The sequence below is a fragment of the Theropithecus gelada genome, chromosome 16, assembly GCF_003255815.1.
Source record: "Theropithecus gelada isolate Dixy chromosome 16, Tgel_1.0, whole genome shotgun sequence".
NCBI lineage: Eukaryota > Metazoa > Chordata > Mammalia > Primates > Cercopithecidae > Theropithecus > Theropithecus gelada.
This window is the reverse complement of record NC_037684.1, coordinates 66,024,083-66,036,179: the sequence shown is the minus strand read 5'-3', so window position 1 is coordinate 66,036,179 and position 12,097 is coordinate 66,024,083. Positions and strand designations below refer to the sequence as shown.

The window sequence follows — 12,097 nt, the reverse complement described above, 5'->3', positions numbered from 1 at the left end:
TCAAATGATCTGCCCACCTCCGCCCCCCAAAGTGCTGGGATTACAGGCATGAGCCACTGCTCCTGGCCCAGAAACATTATTCTAAGGAAATCAGACAACTCCAAGATGCACAGACACACTATGAGTGTCATGTCTACTCGTGAAATTCTGGCAGCCCAAATACCACACATTGGGGAATGAATGAACTAACTCTGACACACAAATCACTGTAAACCAGAGGGGTGGACTCAGTGAGAATCTAAAACCACCTGTAGCTTTAAGATCTATCATCCTCTCTGTTCAACTCACAAATATGTAACCAGAGTTTGGTACACGCCTGGTACAGTAAGTCTTTGCAGCATCATTGATAGGCCCTTGATAACTTGAACTTGAATCAAAACAACATATAACGAAACCAATTTTCCCATAGACTAATTGATATAAATAATAGTTAAGCTCCTACAGCATATTTCTGGTCCCAAAAGCATCGCCAAACTTCTAAATGAAGACCCAAACCCTTCTACTATTAAACATTGAAATAAACGTGAGCTACGGCTAGGCGCAGTGGCTCACACCCTGTAATCCCAGCACTTTGGGAGGCCGAGGTGGGCAGATCATGAGATCAAGAGATCGAGACCATCCTGGCCAACATGGTGACACCCCGTCTCTACTAAAAATACAAAAATCAGCCGGATGTGGTGGTGCGCGCCTGTAGTCCCAGCTAGTCGGGAGTCTGAGGCAGGAGAAATGCTTGAACCTGGGAGGTGGAGGTTGCAGTGAGCCGAGATCACGCCATTGCACTTCAGCCTGGCGACAGAACAAGACTCCATCTCAAAAAAAAAAAAAGTGAGCTATACATACATTTAAGAAAAGTAACGAGTAAGATAATGATTTGCCCACTTATTCCAGCTCAGGGTCATGAATGGCAGGAACCAGTCCTGGACAGGCCCCCTCCCATTTCAGGGAGGCTCACACTCACACTGAGACCGTGCAGACAATCAGATCACCTGACGGTCCATCTTTAGGATGTGGGAGGAAACTGGAGCACCCGGAGAAAACCCACGCAGACATGGGGAGAGTGAGCAAACTGCATTCTCCAGTAGTCCTGGCCAGGAATCAACTATTTTTTCTCATCAACATTATAGCGAAATGAGCATTGAACAAAATGACACTATTTAAGGACCTGCTGTATTGCACTGGGTACTTGGATACAATGATGACATAAAGTATAAAGAAATAAGCAGCTGATGGATACACACACACACACACACACACACACTGTGCCCAAGCAATTCCACTCCTAGGCATACACCCAACAGAAATGCAGAGGTGTGGACACCAAGGACATGATCAAAAATGTTCGTAGCAGGACTACTGGTAATGGCTGCAAACCAGAAACAGCTGCGAAACCTAACCACAATACAAAATGTCAACTATTCTTACAACGTAAGGACTTTTTAAATTATTATCATTTTTTCTTTTTTGAGAAGGAGTCTCGCTCTGTTGCTCAGGCTGGAGTACAGTGGCACGATCTTGGCTCAATGCAAACTCCACCTACTGGGTTCAAGTGAGTCTCCTGCCTCAGCCTCCAGAGTAGCTCAGATTACAGGCGCGTGCCACCACGTCCAGCTAGCTTTTGTATTTTTACTAGAGACGGGGTTTCACCATGTTGGTCAGGCTGGTCTCAAACTCCTGACCTCAGGTGATCCACCTGCCTCGGCCTCCCAAAGTGCTGGGATTATAGGTGTGAGCCACCGCACCCGGCTCAATGTAAGAAACTTTAATAAGGGAAACGATGAGATTTGTCAAGTAGCAGACATTGCAGATAGCTTCATGACGAAACTTGCATTGGATTTTTGGAGAATCCATAAATAACTCAAGAAATCATAAATCTGTAACAACTCAAGGTGCTCCCCTTGGTGACCAGGCCAGATTTCTCCAGGTCAGACCACGAGGCTAGCCTCCACAACAGACTCTAGCCCATGGATGAATCTGCAGAAAGGAGGACGTGGCTCCCCCACCTCACCCTGCAAGCCCTCTTCTCCACACCCCTGTGTTTGCTTTTTATTGACAATCGTCAACAGACAACAGTTCGCTCTCTCTCGTAAGTAAATTTCTGTGCAGAGAACTATGTATCTGCAAGCTGTTTTTATTTAAAACAGTATGATTGAGAGAGATACACAGGAGCAAGGTGCTAGAACATTCTGTTTTTTAACCTGGTACATGAGGATGTTCATTTTATGAAAATTTATCAGATGTGTACTTAATATACTTTAAGTAATGAAGGATTAATATACTTTACTTACATATACTTATATATTATATATAATTGTATGCAATATGTAAAGTATACTAATCACAACTATATATTATATTTGTATTAAAATTGTATTTAAAAAAAGAAGTTAGGACCTAACAAGAAATAAGGAACTAAAAAAATAATTTGAACATGTTACCACTTTCTGGCTGAAGGAACACAAAGGCTAAAGATCACACACACACACAAAGACACACAAAGACACAGACACACACAGACACTGACACACAGACATACACACAGGTACCAACAATACACACACAAACACACTCATACACACATACACACTCTCACATACAGACACACACAGAGACACATACACAGACACACACAGAGATGCAAACACAGACATGCACACACACATATACACAGATACATACACAGACACACAGAGACACACACACAGACACACACAGACACACACAGAGACACACACAGACACATATACACAGATACATACACAGACACACAGAGACACACACACAGACACACACAGACACACACAGAGACAGACACAGACACATATACACAGATACACAGACACACAGAGACACACACACAGACACACAGACACACACAGAGACACACACAGACACATATACACAGATACATACACATAGACCCACAGAGACACACACATATACAGATACACACACAGATACACACACACAGACACACAGACATACACACACGGAGACACACACAGACACACACAGAAACCTACCTACACAGAGACACAGACACACACAGAGACATACACACACACATAGACACACACACGGACACATACAGACACAAGACACAAACACACATATAGACACATACACAAAGACACAAACACACACACAGACACACACATAGACACATACACAGAGATACACACAAGACACAAACACACAAATAGACACATACAAAGAGACACACACACACCCAAAGACACAAACACACACACAGACACACACAGAGAGACACACACAAAGACACAGACATACACACAGGCACAAACACACATACACAGACATACAGTTCTTATATAGTAACGCTCGTTTTTTTGTTTGTGTTTTTGAGACAAACTCTCGCTGTGTCACCCAGGCCGGAGTGCAGTGGTGTGCTCACAGCTCACTTTAACCCTAACTTCCCAAGCTCAAGAGATCCTCCCACCTCAGCCTCTGGAGGAGCTGGGACAATAGGCACATGCCACCATGCCTGGCTAACTTTTTATAGAGATGGGGGTCTCACTATGTTGCCCGGGTTAGTCTTGAACTCTTGGACTCAAGCGGTCCTCCCACCTTGGCCTTTCAAAATGCTGGGATTCCAGGTGTGATCTGACAATGCTCAGCCTTAAGGACTTTGTTTCTGTGGCTATCCCCTTGTTCCCAGCACTGTCATCAACGTCTCCCTGGAGACCTGATCATCTGAATGCATCTCTACTATCTCTTACTGAGCTGTCAGCCTGCCTTCCTTCAGTCACCTTGCCTGGTGGGGTGTGCACGCACTGCCACTGCCTCCACCCCAGCCTCTGGGCCACCTGCTGCAGGAAGGCCTTCCTTCTCTCCAGCCACAGCAGATGCTCCTGGAGCTTCTGCCGGAGGGAGGAGTCACCAGAGAGCTTCCAGCCTGATGGACTCTACCCATCCTCACCTTTCTCAGCCTTTCAACAGCATTCAGCACAGTTGGATGCTTCCTTAAGATTCTTTTTTTTTTTTTTTTGCATCTGTCAACCACGCTCACCTGGTTTTCTTCCCCTCACTGGCTGCTCCTTCTCAGTTCTTTTCTTGGCTGCTCAACCCTTAGATGTTGGAGAACCCCCAGGTTTGGTCTCGGGTCTTCATTTTTTTTTTTTTTTTTTGAGATGGAGTCTTGCTCTGTTGCCCAGGCTGGAGTGCAGTGGTGCAATCTCAGCTCACTGCAACCTCCATGTCCCAGGTTCACGTGATTCCCCTGCCTCAGCCTCCTGAGTAGCTGGGATTACAGGCACCTGCCACCACCCCCAGCTAATTTTTTTGTATTTTTAGTACCGACAAGGTTTCACCATGTTGGTCAGGCTGGTTTCAAACTCCTGACCCTATGATCTGCCCACCTCGGCCTCCCAAAGTGCTGGGATTACAGGGCGTGAGCCACTGTGCCCAGCCTTCATTCTTTTCCAGCTGTACTATTTCCCCAGGGGAGCTCAGCCAGCACCGTTCCATCCATGTGCTGATGACTCTCAAATATTTCTCTCCACTCCCCAGTTATCACGTTGATGTGATGATGTCTTAGCAGGGTCCCCCAACCCCTGAACCCCTGGGCTGTGGACAAGTAGTGATCCACGGCCTGTTAGGAACCAGGCCAGCAAGCAGGAAGTGAGTGGTGGGCAAGTGAGCAAAGCTTCATCTGTATTTATTTATTTATTTATTTTTTGAGCCAGAGTCTTGCTCCGTCGCCCAGGCTGGAGTGCAGTGGTGCAATCTCAGCTCACTGCACGCTCCGCCTCCCGGGTTCCCGCCATTCTCCTGCCTCAGCCTCCCAAGTAGCTGGGACTACAGGCGCCCGCCACCACGCCCGGCTAATTGTTTTGTATTTTTAGTAGCGATGGGGTTTCACCGTGTTAGCCAGGATGGTCTCGATCTCCTGACCTCGTGATCCGCCTGCCTCGGCCTCCCAAAGTGCTGGGATTACAGGCGTGAGTCACCGCGCCCGGCCGCTTCATCTGTATTTAAAGCTGCTCCCCGTCCCTCACGTTACCGCCTGAGCTCCGCCTCCTGTCAGATCAGCGGGGGTATTAGATTCTCATGGGAACACGAAGCCTATTGTGAATTGCACACATGAGGGATGCAGGTTGCAGGCTCCTTATGAGAATCTCATGCCTGATGATCTGAGGTGGAACAGTTTCATCCCAAACCATCCTTGCCCCGAGTCGGTGCAAAAATTGTCTTCCATGAAACTGGTCCCTGGTGCCAAAAAGGCTGGGGACTGATGTCTTCCAGGATTCTCAAAATTATGTCAAAAAACCTTGACTTCCCTCCAAAATGAACGGTTCCTACCCAACTTTCTCCTATCTCATTAACTGTGCAGCTCTTCCCCTCGTTATTTAGACGCTAAGCAAGGAGTTATCCTTGACTCTTCTATTTCCTTCACACTGCACACCCCACACTGGCAAATCCTAGCAGCTCTAGCTTCAAAACACATCCAGTTTGACCATCTCTTACCTAACATGCTAGTTCAAACCACCACTGTCTCCCACCTGGATATAACCATGTTAGTCTCCTGAATGACCTTTCTATGTCCCCACTCTTGCCTCCCTGTGATGTATTCTCCACACAGTAGCCAGAGTAGACTCTCTAAAAACTATGAATCAGATCAGCCACTTTCCTGCTCAGAACTCTCCAGCAAGCTAAAAAAGTCCATTTTATGGAGGTATGGAGTATAATGATGGTTGCCAGAGGCTGGGAATGGGGGTGGATGAAGAGAGGTGGGTTCATAGATACAAATAGGCCAGGTGCGGTGGCTCATGCCTGTAATCCCAGCACTTTGGGAGGCGGAGGCGGGCAGATCACGGGAAGTCAGGAGTTTGAGATCAGCCTGACCAACATGATGAAACCCTGTCTCTATGAAAAGTACAAAAATTAGCCAGGCGTAGTGGCAGGTGCCTGTAATCCCAGCTGGAGGCTAAGGCAGGAGAATCGCTTGAACCCAGGAGGCAGAGGTTGCAGTGAGCCGAGATTGCGCCACTGGACTCCAGCTTGTGCGACAGAGTGAGACTCTGTCTCAAAAAAAAAAAAAAAAAAAAAAAAAGTACAAATACACAGTTAGATAAAATAAGTTCTTATGTTTCATAGCACGGGAAGGTGACCACAGTTAATATAAATAGCTAGAAGAGATTTGAAATGTTCCCGGCACAAAGAAATGATAAGTGTTTGAGGTGATGGATATTCTAAATACCCTACTTTGGCCATTACACATTGTACGCATGTATCAAAATATCACATGTACCCCATATATATGTACAATTATTATGTGTCAATTTTTTAAAAACAATGACTAAAACAGAAGCATGGGAAAAAAAAAAAAACAACACACATCTCCACTCGCTATCCACTACACTTAGAAGAGTTCACACTTTATATCTCAAGCTCAGAAAGGTAGGTTCTGACATGGCCTCTGTCCACTCCTGCTCTCTCTACTCCTGCGTGTCTCTGCTCCGGCCACAGTTCTGGTTTCTTCAGTCCCTCACACATCCAGTGCTCACTCCCAGCCTTCACCCTGGAGGGCTCCTCTCCTGGAACACACCCTAGGCTTCTACACAAGCCACTCTGTCTCACTCACGGCTCTGCTCAGTGTTATCCCCTAGAAAGATGTTCCCCACCCACCCTATCTCCAGGACCCTGTGCACCCTCCCTCCTCCACCCCGGGCCTGGATACCCTCTTCCCTGATTCTCTTTGCCATTCTTCCTTCTTTAAGTACCATGTTCCCAGGTTTACTTATTTATAACAGTAAGCTACACAGGGGCAGAGCAAAGGTACCTGTGGCTGGAGGGTAGAGGATGGGGAGAAGCGGGCAAGGAAGGGCAGGTCGTAGAAGATCCCATTTAAGAGATGGACAAACCTCTCGTAATGATGGACGCTTTCCATTCGAGGCTATGAAGTGACAGGGCTTTCATACAGAGCAATAACAATGGACGTTACAGGAAATGAAAATAAACCAAGCACACGTAACCGACGTACCCTTTTCCTGGTTGCAGAGGCTGTTGGTGAAGATGGGAGAGTCGGGAACCTGGGGCAGGGAGGGGCAGGGGGCAGAGCTCCAGGACAGCAGGCTTCCCCTTGTGCTGCCAGCGTAGCTCCCGAGCCGTAGGAGCCAGTGATCGGACAGGGAGGAGCTGGTAGAGCCTGTGGAGGAAACACAGAGAGGGAGGCTGAGCCCAACCCTAGACCTTCAGAGTCCTAGGGGAGCACTTCACAGCCAGATCCCCATTCCGGCCCCATCCTTCAGCCCCGGAACTGCAGAACCAGAGCAGAACTGCAGAAACCAGTCAATGACGAGAGGGGAAACCTGTGATTGGGTACCCATGTGATGAAGCTTACAAGTTTAGGGAGAGGCATTTGAGCACAGAAGGAAAGTATGGGCCGGAGCGCAGTGGCTCACGCCTGTAATCCCAGCACTTACGGAGGCCTAGACGAGCGGATCACCTGAGGTCAGGAGTTCGAGACCAGCCTGACCTACATGATGAAATCCCATCTCTACGAAACATACAAAAAATTAGCCGGGTGTGGTGGCGGGCACCTGTAATCCCAGTTACTCAGGAGGCTGAGGCAGGAGGATCATGTAAACCTGGGAGGCGGAGGTTGCAGTGAGCCGAGATCGTGCTACTGCACTCCAGCCTGGGCAACAGGAGTGAAACTCCATCTCAAAAAATAACAAAACAAAACAACAACAACAGCAGCAAAGGAAAGTACATTGACAAGCATTGAAATGCTTTCCATGAAATTCCTTGTCACCAGCTTTGGCGTCCTAAATATGCTTTTGTTTCTTTTCCAGAGTCAAAGGACTGTGTTACTCAGAGCTATAGCCAGAGGCAGAATAACAGTATTTTATTACCAGTACCAGGGCCCCAGTACACAGAGTTCAACAGGTAATAAGCCATGTTTAGGGAAACCAAATCTTTTACAACGGGCAGTAAGGACCTTTTGCACCATAGAGATACATTGTCTTTATTACACCGGACAGTTAGAAAACCTTCTTTTCTCTAATAGGACAGGTTTTTAATTCTTTTTTCAATATCTCCTTCTATAAATGGAAGCTGGACTTGCGTTAGGATTGATTTAGACCTGCTGAGGACTCTTGGATTTATTTGGCCATTTTCTGATAACTGTTAGGAGAAAATCTGCTTATTTATTATTATTTTTTTTAATGCTCTCTTGTCCCAAAGATAAGGACAGTTGGTTTGCAGCATGAAACAAATCACACGAAAGGGTCAGCTTTGGCACTTTCTTTCTCCAGTTCCAAGCAAGTTTGAGGCTGTCTAATAAATGAATTTCTGGAGTGCAGCAGGTTTAAACAGCTCCCTTTGAGAGGCTGAGGTGGCTGGATCAAGAGGTCAAGAGATCGAGACCATCCTGGCCAACATGGTGAAACCCTGTCTCTACTAAAAAAAAATTAGCCGAGCATGCTGGTGGCATGTGCCTGTAGTCCCAGCTACTTGGGAGGCTGAGGCAGGAGAATTGCTTGAACCTGGGAGGCGGAGGTTGCAGTGAGCCAAGATCATGCTGCTGCACTCCAGCCTGGTGACAGAGCGAGACTCCCTCTCAAAAAAAAAAAAAAAAGCTACCTTTCCTAGAAAAGTCCAGGATCCTTTATAACTGCCCTGCCTTTCCAACAGGACTGACATCAGTTTATATTACACACACCTAATAAAACCTGCTGTGATATGAGACTAGGAATATGGAATTCCACACTGCCAAGTGTCACCTGCCCTGAATACAAATAATTATCCTTTTCCCCTTTCCTGAATTATCATCTATCCATCCCACACCCTGGCAAATGAACAACTAGTCTGTGCTGCTCAGATTCTGCAGCGGCAGCCCGGGCTTCCTCTTTCAGATCCTTGCCAGCCTCTCCTGGTCCTGCTGAGCCTCTTCCCAGTTCTTTAAGTGACTTCACCACACCCCCTCCTGTCATGAGCAGCGGCACCTACCTCTCATGGAGCTGCTGGCTGACCAGGGAGGGATGCTGTTCCGCTTCTGATAGAAGAGGATATAAGCCCCTCTGGTGTTGACCTCATCTTCTCGAAGCGGTTCCACCGTGCTGTCATCATAACTGTACCACTGGCCATCCAGAGAGTTCCGGCAGTAGGCTGCAAAGGTCCCAACCCCAAGTCTCAGTTACTGGAGCCCCAAAAGGGAAGGAAGACATTTCCCACTGGCAGAGCTGAAAAAGCGGTACGTTTAAACCAGAATGAGGAAAAAAAAAAAAAAACAGTCCATTTTTGGCCAGAAATGAACTTTTTTGGAATCAGAAAAGATCAATAGGTTATACCCACGGATTCTTACTGATAACAAGTGCTGTTATTATTTTTATTTTTGTTTATTTATTTATTTATTTTGGAGACAGAATTTCGCTCTTTTACCCAGGCTAGAGTGAAGTGGCACCTTCTCGGCTCACGGCAACCTCCCTCCCCCAGGTTCTAGCAATTCTCCTGCCTCAGCCTCCTGGGTAGCTGGGATTACAGGTGCCTGCCACCACACCCGGCTAATATTTGTATTTTTATTAGAGACGGGGTTCACCATGTTGGCCAGACTGGTCTTGAACTCTTGACCTAAGGTGATCCACCCACCTCGGCCTCCCAAAGTGTTGAGATTACAGGCGTGAGCCACCGTGCCCGGCCAAGAGTACTGTTATTGTAAGTTGAATATTCTACCCCTTCCTCAGGCAAAATCTCTGATAAAAGGGAGCTCCCAAGTCAGGTAGCCAAACAATAATGTCAGCGTTCACCCCATTTCTTCTGAGAAGCTTCAAAATGCTCATCTCTGATTACGTATGCAATAAAAGTGAAGACGAGAATCACAATTGGGCTCATGGCATACCTCTTTCTAAGAACTGAAGTCAAACATCTAAGGAAAGTTCATACATATTCTCACCACTTCTCAAACAACCACAACAACATATCCTTTTCCTTGCCCTCTATGTGTCAGCAAATGACAGCATAACCCAGTAATCTGGAGGTTTGCAAACTTCTCCCGTAAGGGACCAGATGACAAATATTGAGGCTTTGCAGGTCACATATGGCCACATATATTCTCTGACACACGTTCTGCATGCCTTTCTCCCACTTTTAAAATTGTAAAAACCATTTTTAACCCATAAATTATTAATAAAGTAAAAAAAAAAAAAAAAAAAAAAAACCGGCTGGGCACAGTGGCTCACGCTTGTAATCCCAGCACTTTGGGAGGCCAAGGTGGGTAAATCACAAGGTCAGGAGTTGAAGGCCAGCCTGGCCAACATAGTGAAACCCCATCTCTACTAAAAATAGAAAAAATTAGCTGGGCATAGTGGTGGGCGCCTGTAATCCCAGCTACTTGGGAGGCTGAGGCAGGAGAATCGCTTGAACCCAGGAGGCAGAGGTTGCAGTGAGCTGAGATCATGCCACTGCACTCCAGCCCCGGCAACAGAGTAAGACTCCATCTCAAACAAAAACAACAACAACAAACAGGCCCTAGATTGGATCTGGCCCGTGGGCCACAGTTTGCTGACCTCCACAGTCAGCACCACAAGCCAGCCACCTAGGAGTTCGTCTTTGCTCTTGCTTTTCCTTCCACTCCACACACCTAGTCCAAAAGCCAGACCTATTGATTCTACTTTCAAAATATGTCTCGAATATCTTGATTGTCAACACCAGCATCTCAGCCAATGGTGTCTCTCACTCAGCCCCTGAAGCACCCTCCGAACTGGAATTCCAACTTCCACTCTAGATCCCTTCCACATATTCTCCATACAGCAGAGCAACTAGTTTGATTTGTACACTAGATTATGTCTTCACTCCTCTGCTTAGAACCTTTAAATGATTTATCATCCCTTTGGAAAAAATGCAAACTCCCATCCATGGCCTAGAGTGTCCTGCCCACTTCTCCAGCCCCACCCTTCGTCACTTAGCCCTGAACGGCCGCACTTCATCCAGGCTCTCATCATGTCTTAAACACACTGAATGCTTTCTGCCTCAGGGCCTTTGCACGTGCTACGGGCTCTGCTCATAATGCGATTCCTCCCATTGTTCACATAGCTAGTTCTATCTCATCCTTAGCTCTGAGCCTACCTGTGACATCCTTGGAGAGGCCTTATATCTATCACAGACACAGTCAATCAGTTGCCCTTTCAAAATGCCAGGTAGTGAAAGTGCTAAAATAATAAGCATCTTTTTATTGTCTGTCCCCAAAGTGAGACTGAAGCCCCATGAGGGCAGGTCTCGTATTTGTCTGGTTCATCACTGAAGCTCCAGGACCTAGTGCAGGGTCTGGCGTAGAATGGGTACTTAATAGATATTTGTGCAATGAATTAATGAGCAAAGATCCTGGATTTCTATATAGTTCGGTGTCTTCCAAATTGCCAGTCATCAGCCCATCAGGACACTGGTAATCAGTGCACTTAAAAAAAAATGTTTAATAAATAAAAAATAAAATATTTTAAAGCTTTTTTCTTTTTTTTTTGAGATGGAGTCTCGCTCTGTTGCCCAGGCTGGAGTGCAGTGCCACGATCTCAGCTCACTGCAAGCTCTGCCTCCTGGGTTCACTCCATTCTCCTGCCTCAGCCTCCTAAGTAGCTGGGACTATAGGCGCCCGCCAACACGCCTGGCTAATTTTTTTGTATTTTTAGTAGAGATGGGGTTTCACTGTATTAGCCAGGATGGTCTCGATCTCCTGACCTAGTGATCCGCCCATCTCGGCCTCCCGAAGTGCTGGGATTACAGGCGTGAGCCACCGCGCCCAGCCAAAGCATTTTTAAAATTAATTAATATGTTATTCCGGAACAGAATGGACTAAGGTATATCACCTGTAGCAAATGTAATTATCGTGTCATGAAATTCTGTTTTGTCTTAATCTATGTATGTACACATAAACACCCATACGCACATATGTAAATAGATGTGCACACCAGGAGGTCATGATGGAACCCAGTGTTTCATTTTGCCATTTAGTCAAGTGCCTCATCATAATATTTTATTTCATTTAACATCTTTTAAGTTTATTTTGATATGTAAAATGGCAAACAAAAATCCACTAAAAACAAAAAATACATCTATGGTGTGACAGCATTTATGTAAAAGTATA

At 46.2% G+C, this 12,097-nt stretch overlaps 1 protein-coding gene across 2 annotated transcripts in view; it reads right to left on the bottom strand.

Annotated features, from left to right (window-relative positions):
* USP43 (ubiquitin specific peptidase 43) overlaps positions 1 to 12,097 on the bottom strand; it is an 86,233-nt gene that overhangs the window by 11,783 nt on the left and 62,353 nt on the right. For both annotated transcript variants that reach the window (XM_025362343.1, XM_025362344.1), the window contains exons 13-14: positions 8,971 to 9,129; positions 7,001 to 7,165 (exon numbers count right to left, since the gene is read on the bottom strand). In XM_025362343.1, the coding sequence (XP_025218128.1) occupies positions 7,001 to 7,165; positions 8,971 to 9,129 (324 nt within the window). The remainder of the gene's footprint in view (positions 1 to 7,000; positions 7,166 to 8,970; positions 9,130 to 12,097) is intronic.